This window comes from Pholis gunnellus (assembly GCF_910591455.1).
Source record: "Pholis gunnellus genome assembly, chromosome: 21".
Taxonomy (NCBI): Eukaryota; Metazoa; Chordata; class Actinopteri; order Perciformes; family Pholidae; genus Pholis; species Pholis gunnellus.
Genome location: NC_136548.1, coordinates 14,783,135 through 14,795,280, shown reverse-complemented (window position 1 = coordinate 14,795,280; position 12,146 = coordinate 14,783,135). Strand labels below are relative to the sequence as shown.

The window sequence follows — 12,146 nt, the reverse complement described above, 5'->3', positions numbered from 1 at the left end:
GGCAGTCGAGTCCACTTTTGGTGACGTTTGGTCCGGCTGGTCCGGTTGGTCTGGCTGGGTGGTTGGCCGTGGCCTGTGAATGTCACAAGGTCTGCTTCACATCAGAAATGATGTTTCATATATTTGTTGTAATGGCGAACACGGTCGGTGGTTTACCCAGCTCATCCTCACTGCAAAAATATAATTGACCTTCCTTCTGAGATCTGCATAACTATATGCTAATTATTTAGAGCTTCTATAGACTTCCTGGTCATTTGTAATGTGGACGTTGTTGATGTCATGTTGTCTGGCGATGATATTGCTGTTCTATGCTATTGTTTTGTGGTGTAAAAAATATGTTTACAGTGGGAATTATCAAGAGTTTGAATTAGAAGGGTGTGTCAGAGAGAAAGCTGCTGGAATTTTCCTCAACTGACACTGCTGTTCTAAATCATTCAGCTGCATGTTGGTGCGAGTTTTTGCAATCTGTTTATGGTGACTATTATTTTGTTGCTGCTCATTTCTCCATGCTGCTTTACATCTGAATCCTTCTTTTAATCCTGTTTGTAAGGGTTCACCAACATCAAAAGAGGAGCATCATGTCTTTTAAAATATTTTCCTGCAGAGTTTTGTTTAAAGTCTTGAACCATGGTGTCGTCGCCTCGAGCAGGGCAAGGGGTGCAGCAGCTGCTGTCTATTCGTGTATATGGAGCTCTGTGCGGGGCTATCACAACATCAGGAAACCCAGGAACCAAGGACCGGGCAGGGCGGCCATCATCCGGGTGGTGGACCTCCGCAGCGACGTGGTGACCCAGCCCGGGCCGGCGATGAGGCAGGCCATGGCGGAGGCCGAGCTTGGAGATGACCTGATGAGAAGAGACACGGCTGTTGATGGTAAGCCCGGACTAGTCTGACAGGATTGTCTGATCGTCACTGTTTAAAAGTATTTCTTAATGATAATCGACTAAGAAGGACAACATGGCCGTAGCCTCGAGAAACAAAACATTAATGAACATGTTCTGTTTTCCTAGGAAATGTACCGTTTAGCTCTAGTGACATCGACTCCAGCTTAATGTGATCTTGCAAAAAAACATATGAGATGTTTAAGCCTTACCTTGTATGTAATACGGAAACTATTTACATTAATTAACAAACCTGTAAGAGGTCACAGAGTCACCTATCAATCACCTTTTGATTTGTAAAACCGACCCGTATTGACTGTACATGCAAAATCCACTACGACAGACTTGTGAGTTGGGCTCTCAGACTCAACTTGTTCACAATGTCAAATACACACACACACACACACACACACACACACACACACACGCACACACAAAATGACAGTGATCTAACTAAATACTACCACCTACTGACAAAATAATGCATAACCAGACAAAACCATAGGACTGATGTTATTCAATTACTGTTTGGCGAATAATTAATGAGGGTGCAATACATGATTTATCATCCTCATAGAACTGGGCCTCCTGAACAACTCTGAATCAAGAATTTCACATCTTTACTTGTGAAATGCAACATAAATCTTGTAGTTTTTGACTAACGTCTTGCCAATTCCTGCAGAGTTGGAGAACATTACAGCTGATATGTTTCAAATGGAAGCTGCACTCTTCGTTCCCTCTGGAACCATGGGCAATCTCATCGCAGGTGAGCTGTGCATTTATTGGCAGAGTCTGAATACACATTTATGAGGTCAGAAAGGGGATTAATGTGCACACATTTCATTCTGCAGTGATGGTGCACTGCAGGGAGCGGGGCGACGAGATGATCGTGGGCGATCTGTCCCATTTACACATCTATGAGCAAGGAGGGAGCGCACAGGTGAGTGTCCCACAGCAGCAGACACCTGTGGTCAGGCCCTCTGCACCTCTTTCCTCATCGTCTACATTGGATTCATTCATTGTGTATATGTGTGTTCACACAGCTAGCAGGGGTCCACTCCACCACAGCGACCACTCTCCCTGATGGATCATTTGACTTGGAGCAGCTGGAATCAAAGATCCGCCACGATTACCCCAAACCCTACTACACCCGCTCACGCCTCATATGTGTGGAAAACACACACAACGTACAGGGAGGGCGTGTGCTGCCTCTGACCTTCCTGCAAGAGGTGTGTGTGTGTGTGTGTGTGTGTGTGTGTGTGTGTGTGTGTGTGCATCTGTTTTACTTATATGTACTTGCCTTACAACAATAAAATAAAGAATGCAACAGCTCTCACACGTTTGTTTCCATCTCCAAGGTTCGTGCTTTGGCAGATAGATATGGTCTGTCAGTTCACATGGATAGAGCCAGGGTGATGAATGCTGCTGTGGCCCAGAGGGTGCCTCCATCCACCATACTGCAGCACACACACACCATCAGTGTGTGCCTCTCCAAGGTGGGACTGCAAAACACAAACACTCACAGAACACAAATTGATGTGAACCAATAAACAAAATAAAACTGCTTAAATCACATTACGGTGTGTAACAGGGTTTGGGTGTCCCCGTGGGGGCCATGCTGGCTGGACCCCGAGACTTCATATCCCACGCCGTGCGGTGCCGTAAAGCCCTGGGTGGGGGGATGCGGAAGGCTGGTATACTGGCAGCAGCAGGAAAACTGTCTTTACTGGAGATGGTTGACAGACTGGAGGAGGATCATCATAATGCTAAGACCTTTGCTGAAGGTGAGCAGCTCATAATTCTGAAAATTAAATAATAAACTCCCTGCTCATGACTCCTTCTCTTTTCTTCACCTCTCCCAGCTCTGCTCGACTGTGACCCTCCTCTATTTGCTGTAGACTTGGCTTCCGTGGAGACAAACATTGTGCGTTTCCATCTACAGGAGCCCAGTTTAAGCCCCTCTGAGTTCTGTGCCCGCATGGGTCAGGTTGGCGTGAGAGAGGAGGAAGCACTGGGACAAGGGATAAAAGTCCTCATGTACCCCTTTTTTGGAAATTCAGTACGGGCCGTATGGCATCTTGGGATTTCCCCTGAAGATACTCAGCTGGCCATCCAGAAAATGCAATTTGTGGCTTCTCAGTTCTTGGAGGAAACGTTTACTTGGATTCAACGATGAGCAAAACACTTTTTTGGATTGTAACTTAAGAATGAATACGCTAATAGTTTTGAGTTTCACACAAATGGTCCAAAATAAAAAAGATGTAAAGACGGTAGCAACTGATACTGAAGTAACTATTCTTCTTACAAAAGACAAGACAATGCAGACATAACATTCTTGAAAGTGGTATAGTGATTAGTGTAGGACCATGTTACATGACTACACACTATGTCAGACAATTACACTAACCGAAGTGAGGCAGCATGTCAACAGAAGTGAAGCTGGAACTACTGATCTCATATAAACAGGAGACGGGTTTACTTGTCAAACAGTTATTACCATATTTATGCTGTGAAGTGTTTCAAAGCTGCAAATTATGTTTGAAACACTTTTACAATACTGTAAAGAACATTGTATCGTACATATTGTCATCTTTCTACTGGAGTGTTCCGTTTAAAGGTCCCATATTGTAAAAAAAAGTGAGATTTTCATGTTATAAAGCAGGTCTAAGCACTATATAAACAGCATAAAAATAATAAATACATGGAGAAATGCACAGCCAGTATTCACAAATTGTGCCTTTAAACAAGCAGTCAGGATTTGTGTTCAGTTGTTGTTAGAAAAATTCACTCGAGGCCGATGTAAAAACCATTAATCACAGGACATTTATTCTTGCAAGAAGGAACAGAGTTGAACACATACAGAATATGCATCAAGGCTGCTCAGAGGTCTGTCTCTGAGTCTCTGTCATATATACTGCGAAACATGCAGTGTGTTGGCACAGCGTAATTTGCACAAGTTCTTGACACAACAAAAGGACACCGAATCTAAATCAGGAACGTTATGGTTGCAAATCAGCTCTGCGTAAACATTGACATGTTCAACAGGTTTACATTACATTACGTTACACTCATTTAGCAGACGCTTTTATCCAAAGCGACTTACAAGAAGTGTATTCAACATCGGTATTCAAGAGAACTACTAGTCACCAGAAGTCATAAGTGCATATCCCTTGCTAAACAAGTATCTAAGAGCATAAACCAGGGCAAACGTACAGTGCAGAAACAAACATACAATAAGTGCAACGAGCAAACCCGCAACACAATAAGTGCAACGAACTAATACGATTACAGTAAGTGCAATAAGCTAATACGAATAAAATAAGTGCTAAGTGGAAGGGTCAGGGTAGTACTTCTTGAAGAGGTGAGTTTTCAGCCTGCGCCGAAAGATGGGCAGCGACTCCGCTGTCCTGACGTCAGTGGGAAGTTCATTCCACCACTGTGGGGCCAGGACAGAACCTTGACCGGGTAGATCGGCCGCAGGGACCTCTGAGCGACGGGGGAAACAGTCGCCCTGATGCAGCAGAGCGAAGTGGTCGGGCGGGGGTGTAGGGCTTGACCATGGCCTGGAGATAGGAAGGAGCTGTTTACAATCTCTTATTTAGGACAAACAGCTGAAATGCTCACCGAGTGGAGAACTGTGACGTCTCCAAGCAAAACCAGCTGAGACGCTTGGTGTCAAAAGGAATTCACACACACACACACACTCAGAATGAGGACACAGGCCTGTGTCAACGAAACATTCCTTAGTCATTAGATTTTTTCCAACAGTTGTAATATCACAACTAAACAATTATATCAACCATTTCAGTTTTAAATGTAAACATCCTAAATGTGTCTGGGTATGTTAATGACAACAGTTGACAGGAAGATAACATGGACCCAAACTGAAACACAGTAAAACAGAGCTTTTTGGTAAATACTGGATTATTAACATCTTATGAAGGACCAGGTTTCACTGCGCCCTGACTTTTTCCTCCATGAACTGAGAAGCCACAAATTGCATTTTCTGGATGGCCAGCTGAGTGTCTTCAGGGGAAATCTGAAAACGCCATACGGCCCGTATTGCATTTCCAAAATAGGGGTACATGAGAACTTGTATCCCTTGTCCCAGGGCTTCCTCCTCTCTCACGCCAACCTGACCCATGCGGGCACAGAACTCAGAGGGGCTTAAACTGGGCTCCTGTAGATGGAAACGCACAATGTTTGTCTCCACGGAAGCCAAGTCTACAGCAAATAGAGGAGGGTCACAGCCGAGCAGAGCTGGGAGAGGTGAAGAAAAGAGAAGTTATGAGCAGGGAGTTTATTATTTAATTTTAATAAATATGAGCTGCTCACCTTGAGCAAAGGTCTTAGCATTACGATGATCCTCCTCCAGTCTGTCAACCATCTCCAGTAAAGCCAGTTTTCCTGCTGCTGCCAGTATACCAGCCTGTCGCATCTCCCCACCCAGGGCTTGACGGCACCGCACGGCGCGGGATATGAAGTCTCGGGGTCCAGCCAGCATGGCCCCCAAGGGGACACCCAAACCCTGTTACACACCGTAATGTGAATTTAAGCAGTTTTATTTGGTTTATTGGTTCACATCAATGTGTATGTTCTGGTCCATTCTGTGAGTGTTTGTGTTTTGCAGTCCCACCTTGGAGAGGCACACACTGACGGTGTGTGTGTGCTGCAGTATGGTGGATATAGGCACCCTCTGGGCCACAGCAGCATTCATCACCCTGGCTCCATCCATGTGAACTGACATACCATATCTATCTGCCAAAGCACGAACCTTGGAGATGGAAACAAACGTGTGAGAGCCGCTGCATTCTTTATTTTATTGTTGTAAGGCAAGTACATATAAGTAAAACAGATGCACACACACACACATACACACCTCTTGTAGGAAGGTCAGAGGCAGCACACGCCCTCCCTGTACGTTGTGTGTGTTTTCCACACATATGAGGCGTGAGCGGGTGTAGTAGGGTTCGGGGTAATCGTGGCGGATCTTTGATTCCAGCTGCTCCAAGTCAAATGATCCATCAGGGAGAGTGGTCGCTGTGGTGGAGTGGACCCCTGCTAGCTGTGTGAACACACATATACACAATGAATGAATCCAATGTAGACGATGAGGAAAGAGGTGCAGAGGGCCTGACCACAGGTGTCTGCTGCTGTGGGACACTCACCTGTGCGCTCCCTCCTTGCTCATAGATGTGTAAATGGGACAGATCGCCCACGATCATCTCGTCGCCCCGCTCCCTGCAGTGCACCATCACTGCATGATGAAATGTGTGCACATTAATCCCCTTTCTGACCTCATAAATGTGTATTCAGACTCTGCCAAACAATGCACAGCTCACCTGCGATGAGATTGCCCATGGTTCCAGAGGGAACGAAGAGTGCAGCTTCCATTTGAAACATATCAGCTGTAATGTTCTCCAACTCTGCAGGAATTGGCAAGACGTTAGTCAAATACTGCAAGATGTGTTGCATTTCACAAGTAAAGATGCATGAATTCATATTTAACCATCACATAGAGAAGAATTTGATATTAAATTATTCATTTGAGTTTTTAAGGAGGGCCATTTCTACCAGGGTGAAGAATCATGTATTACACTCTCGGTTTAATATTTGTCACCCTCATGTTATGCCAATTATATTAGTGTAATCAAAAAACAACTGTCATGAAACATTAATCCTATGCCTATTACATCACATCATAATAGCTCAACATTGTGGCGGACATGCTTAACTTCTTTGGTATTGTCTGGTTATTCTTTTTTTGCGTCAGTAGATGGTAGTATTTAGTTGTCATTTCTCAGGGAACAGGATTCATACCCATAACCTCAAAAAGCAAACAGTTGCTGAAAAGGAATGACACACTGTGTTAATGGCTTTTGTCTAGGTTCGGGCTTCTGTATTTTTACAGAGGTGTATATAATAAAAGTTGTGAAATAATTGCTCATCTGATCACTGTCATTGCTTGTGTGTGTGTGTGGATGGTGACGTGGTAAAATGGATGATCCTGTTCTTGTTATAAATTCTTTACACGGTGGCTTCCGTTTGTATAACCCTCTTAACTGCATTGTAATATTTTTTATATTTGCTCTCTTAATAGCTGCGGTCTTCCCACTTTGTGTTGTAACTTTGGCACAGTAGTTTTCCTCATGGTAAAATAGCTTATTGCTGTCCTACAGCAATGTCTCACACTCGACAACAGAAGTTGTCTATGCTATAGGACAGATATATGCAAACAGGTCACATTCCTCTGGCTCATAGGACTAGAAGGAAGTATTATGAAGGCAAATCACTGTCAAATTCCGAGAGCGCAAATGAGATCCATGCGCGCGCGTATTTTACTTTGACAAGCGCTTTTATATCACTCCGCGAGCAAAAGTCCGTCTCGCGCGAGCAAAAGTCGCTCGAGAAGCTTAAACTTGTTCGCTCGCGAAACTTTATTCTGCTTGCTCGCAGAGTAGTAGTCTCCATTGTATCTCTACATCTAATTGGTTACAATGCTCGTCTTTGGATAAACACTAATTTCAGGTGCCTTAAAAAGTAATGTTAGTTCCTGTAATTCATAAATATGTTAGTTGCTTTGGCTCTAACCGTCAACCGTCTCCTCTCCTCTTATCGGGTCATCTTCAAGCACGGCCTTCACCATGGCCTGCCTCAATGCCGGCCCGGGCAGGCCCAGCCCGTCGCTGCGGAGGTCCACCACCCGGATGTTGGCCGCCCTGCCCGGTCCATAGTTCCTGGGTTCCCTGATGTTGTGATTGCCCCGCACAGAGCTCCATCCCACCACGGCAGCTGCTGCATCTCCTGCCCTGAGCGGTTTGCTCGAGGCCACGACACCATGGTTCAAGACTTTACACAAAACTCTGCAGGAAAATATTTTCAAAGACATGATGCTCCTCTTAGCTTACAGGTTGTAAGGCTTTGATGGTGGTGAACCCTTACAAACAGGATAGAAGTCAGCGGGATTTAGATGTAAAGCAGCTATGGAGAAATGAGCAGCAACAGTATTTTTTACTAATGACCATAAACAGGTTACAAAAAAGTTGCACAACTCTCACCAACATGTAGCTGAATGATTTATACCTGAAGCAGTGTCACAGGTGAGGAAGATTCCAGCCACACCTCTCTCTCTGACACACCCACTGCTTTCCAAGCTGATCACTAGCAGCACCATTACACAGTGAAGGGCACACTTCACAATACATAAATTAAAGTAATATATTTACAACTGAATCGATCTAATATGTAGTGGGGAACACTCCTCAGAGAAAGTGTAGGGTTGTGAACGCAGCCCATTTAAAACTCCTCACTCCTTTTTGGCCTTCAACACCTTCATTTTGATTAAGACTGCAGGTCAGTTGTAATGGATTGCATTAGACTGTAGTCGCTCTGTTATTTTGTTTGCAATCTGTGATAGAAATCTGAATATATAAATGAGCGAATTAGAATTCTCTGAATTATATAAACAAACAAAATAGTTTTTAAATTACAGTTAGAAACAGAAAAGGAGATTTCATTACAACAGAGCCTTTTAACGCGTGTCAAGCGTTCATATGTAGTATAATTAGCTTTGTTAGGATAACGGCGATACCTAGAGGTCTACATTGCTCGGTGCATGCTGATGGGCTGATAGGTCATCCATTAACTGTCCTTGCAGTCAATGATTGTCGATTACAAGATCCAAAGTTCCACACAAACCATCTCATGACCATGTTTGTAAGAGGAGCATCATGTATTTGAAAACATTTTCCAGCAGAGTATTGTTTAAAGTTTTGAACCATGGTGTCGTCGCCTCGAGCAAACCGCTCGGTGCAGCTGCTGCCGCGCTGGTCCGGAGCTCCGCCCGGGGCTATTACAACACCGGGAAACCCAGGGACCCAGGACCGGGCAGGGCGGCCACCAGCCGGGTGGTGGACCTCCGCAGCGACACGGTGACTAAGCCCGGGCCGGCGATGAGGCAGGCAATGGCGGAGGCCGAGGTCGGAGATGACGTGTTGAGGGAAGACCCAAGTGTTAACGGTTAGAGCCGAAGCGTTTTGTAGTAATGACCAAATCTGGAACAACTTATGTATGAATGGTTGATAAGTAATTACTGAATTACTCTGCTTGATGGATGATTGTTCAGAGTCAGGATATAATAATATGTTTTTGTATATAAAGGATGTATAATAGCCTAGTCTACTGTATGTGGTGGCACAATCTGAATGCATGGATGGATCCCCTTTAATTTTTACAACCTAAATCTTGCATTATTTTACTATTTTCTGCAGAGTTACAGCAAATTGCAGCAGATATGTTTCGGATGGAAGCGGCACTCTTCGTTCCCTCTGGAACCATGAGTAATCTCATCGCAGGTGAGCTGAGTCTGAATCTACCAATTTGAGGTCGGAAAGGTGATTAATGTGCACACATTTCATTCTGCAGTGATGGTGCACTGCAGGGAGCGGGGCGACGAGATGATCGTGGGCGATCTGTCCCATTTACACATCTATGAGCAAGGAGGGAGCGCACAGGTGAGTGTCCCACAGCAGCAGACACCTGTGGTCAGGCCCTCTGCACCTCTTTCCTCATCGTCTAGCCTACTTTGGATTCATTCATTGTGTGTATGTGTGTTCACACAGCTAGCAGGGGTCCATGCCACCACAGCGACCAATCTCCCTGATGGATCATTTGACTTGGAGCAGCTGGAATCAAAGATCCGCCACGGTTACCCCGACCCCCACTACCCCCGCTCACGCCTCATATGTGTGGAAAACACACACAACATAAAGGGAGGGCGTGTGCTGCCTCTGACCTTCCTGCAGGAGGTGTGTGTGTGTGTGTGTGTATGGAGATCTGTTTTACTTCTATGTACTTGCCACACAACAATAAAAAATGCAGCGGCTCTCAAAGGTTTGTTTCCATCTCCAAGGTTCGTGCTTTGGCAGATAGATATGGTCTGTCAGTTCACATGGATGGAGCCAGGGTGATGAATGCTGCTGTGGCCCAGAGGGTGCCTCCATCCACCATACTGCAGCACACACACACCGTCAGTGTGTGCCTCTCCAAGGTGGGACTGCAAAACACAAACACTCACAGAATGGACCAGAACATACAAATTGATGTGAACCGACAAAGAGCTTGTAGACAAACAAAATAAAACTTCTCGGTGTGTAACAGGGTTTGGGTGCGCCCGTGGGGACCATGCTGGCTGGACCCCGAGACTTCATATCCCGCGCCGTACGGTGCCGTAAAGCTCTGGGTGGGGGGATGCGACAGGCTGGTATACTGGCAGCAGCAGGAAAACTGTCTTTACTGGAGATGGTTGACAGACTGGAGGAGGATCATCGTAATGCTAAGACCTTTGCTGAAGGTGAGCAGCTCATAATTCTGAAAATTAAATAATAAACTCCCTGCTCATGACTCCTTCTCTTTTCTTCACCTCTCCCAGCTCTGCTCGGCTGTGACCCTCCTCTATTTGCTGTAGACTTGGCTTCCGTAGAGACAAACATCCTGCGTTTCCGTCTACAGGAGCCCAGTTTAAGCCCCTCTGAGTTCTGTGCCCGCATGGGTCAGGTTGGCGTGAGAGAGGAGGAAGCACTGGGACAAGGAATACAAGTTCTCATGTACCCCTATTTTGGAAATTCAGTACGGGCCGTATGGCATCTTGGGATTTCCCCTGAAGATACTCAGCTGGCCATCCAGAAAATGCAATTTGTGGCTTCTCAGTTCTTGGAGGAAAAACTCAGGGCGCAGTGAAACCTATAGTCCTTCATAAGATGTGTAGTCAAATATCCAGGACTGATCATCGTAAATTTACTCAGGTTAATGTAGGAAGAGATCTCAAACACAGCACAAATACTGTACAACTGGAGTCACTTTGGATATCTTTATATTAGTATTCATATCATTGTTTTGAAATTATTATTAAATTTGTGAACTACAGCCTCAAAGTTTGTTTCCTTTTTTAATGTATTTTGTGTGGTAAATATTATGTCTTATCATAGAGAAACAGTAGAGTAATTAGAAGAACAAGGAATGGGGCATCCCTTCTCTATTCTGTCATATTGAAATGTTTTTTGAATTTGAGCATAATATTAGTATCTTTAGGATTAACTAATGTTTTAAAGAATTAATGTTTTCTTTTCAATTGAGTTTTTATTTTTTTTTGCCTTTTTTATCCTGGACTTTAGATATTTGCATCTGTTGACAGTTGTCAGTGTTAACTTTAATTCTTGGTGATTTAGTGTTGTGAGAGAGTCTGGGCTTTACAATGCAGTAACCATACAAACAAAAGATGGCGGTGTGTAAGTCCCTGCTATGTATTGGCATTAGGTAGAAGCTGAAACAGGAAAATGCCTATTTCTTATATCTTATAACACCGTCTATTTCTTATATCTTATAACAGTGGTTCTCAACCTTTTTTCAGTGATGTACCCCCTGTGAAATAATTTTTCAGCCAAGTACCCCCTAACCAGCGCAAAGCATTTTTGGTTGAAAAAAAGATCATCAGTGTCAGATTTATTAAACTGTCAACACTGAAGATTGCATTAGGATAATGAAATTGAATAGCCTATTGAAAATAAAATTCAGTTTATGAACTTACACTTATATTTTATTGAATATTTATTAAATAACTATTTTTCAAGGATTTTTGAATGGATGCTAATTTTAAATCTATTAAAAAAAAAAATCTCACGTATGGGCACACGTAGCCCCATTTGAGAACCACGTCTTATAACACCGCCTATTCCTGGTTGTTGATATTGGCTATCGTCCGGATTCAATTTCATATAAAGCAAACCAAAAAACATGGCAGCGGTGGGATTCGAACCCACGCCATCGAAATGACTGGAGCCTAAATCCAGCGCCTTAGACCACTCGGCCACGCTACCTCACGACTACAGCTGTGCGACCCATAGGTCTTATTCATGTGGTTGAAAATTGAACCCGTTTAACATCTTCAGACTTTCATCGCCTTTGGGACTAACCGTGGCTATCATTGGCTAATATCTATACGTTCATATTAGACAGACATATTAACAATATATAATTTGTGTAGCGTTACATTAATATAGCCAACGTTACCGACTATGTTGGCCGTAACGTTTATTTACTTGGTGCTGCTTTCAAATGCTCTTCCGTAGTCGTTACAAACGTATTGCGCGTTTCTGCCTTTTAAATAACAAGAAGTTACTGTTTATAAGGTGACTACGTAATGTCTTATTCTCATTTGTGTATGTATTTGTCCCATAAACTGTAGATACATCCTTGGAAGACATTTTA

At 43.9% G+C, this 12,146-nt stretch overlaps 3 protein-coding genes across 5 annotated transcripts; 2 read left to right on the top strand and 1 right to left on the bottom strand.

Annotated features, from left to right (window-relative positions):
- The first annotated feature begins 400 nt into the window (after window positions 1-400).
- LOC306712743 (uncharacterized protein) lies at window positions 401-3,349 on the top strand. Its single transcript, XM_079182153.1, has 7 exons — window positions 401-873; window positions 1,564-1,647; window positions 1,733-1,821; window positions 1,925-2,110; window positions 2,240-2,377; window positions 2,473-2,665; window positions 2,744-3,349. Exons 1-7 carry the CDS (start codon window positions 579-581, stop codon window positions 3,055-3,057), a joined length of 1,299 nt encoding a protein of 432 aa, XP_079038279.1. The 5' UTR covers window positions 401-578; the 3' UTR covers window positions 3,058-3,349.
- A 247-nt stretch (window positions 3,350-3,596) lies between these two features.
- LOC306713052 (uncharacterized protein) lies at window positions 3,597-7,975 on the bottom strand. 3 transcript variants are annotated; one of them, XR_013767575.1, is made up of 8 exons: window positions 7,473-7,975; window positions 6,224-6,307; window positions 6,050-6,138; window positions 5,761-5,946; window positions 5,518-5,655; window positions 5,217-5,409; window positions 3,847-4,444; window positions 3,597-3,795 (listed from the first exon to the last, which is right to left on the bottom strand). XR_013767575.1 is itself a non-coding variant. In XM_079182598.1 (7 exons), the coding sequence occupies exons 1-7, from the start codon at window positions 7,768-7,770 to the stop codon at window positions 4,251-4,253; spliced, it is 1,182 nt and encodes a 393-aa protein (XP_079038724.1). In that variant the 5' UTR covers window positions 7,771-7,975; the 3' UTR covers window positions 3,816-4,250. The 3 variants fall into 3 exon arrangements, 2 of the variants coding, with proteins under 2 accessions (XP_079038724.1, XP_079038723.1); XM_079182598.1 differs by lacking the exon at window positions 3,597-3,795 and having other exon boundaries at window positions 3,816-4,444; XM_079182597.1 differs by lacking the exon at window positions 3,597-3,795 and having other exon boundaries at window positions 4,309-5,141.
- A 132-nt stretch (window positions 7,976-8,107) lies between these two features.
- LOC306713053 (uncharacterized protein) lies at window positions 8,108-10,805 on the top strand. Its single transcript, XM_079182599.1, has 7 exons — window positions 8,108-8,900; window positions 9,152-9,235; window positions 9,306-9,394; window positions 9,503-9,688; window positions 9,793-9,930; window positions 10,041-10,233; window positions 10,312-10,805. The coding sequence occupies exons 1-7, from the start codon at window positions 8,612-8,614 to the stop codon at window positions 10,617-10,619; spliced, it is 1,287 nt and encodes a 428-aa protein (XP_079038725.1). The 5' UTR covers window positions 8,108-8,611; the 3' UTR covers window positions 10,620-10,805.
- Window positions 10,806-12,146: the final 1,341 nt, after the last annotated feature.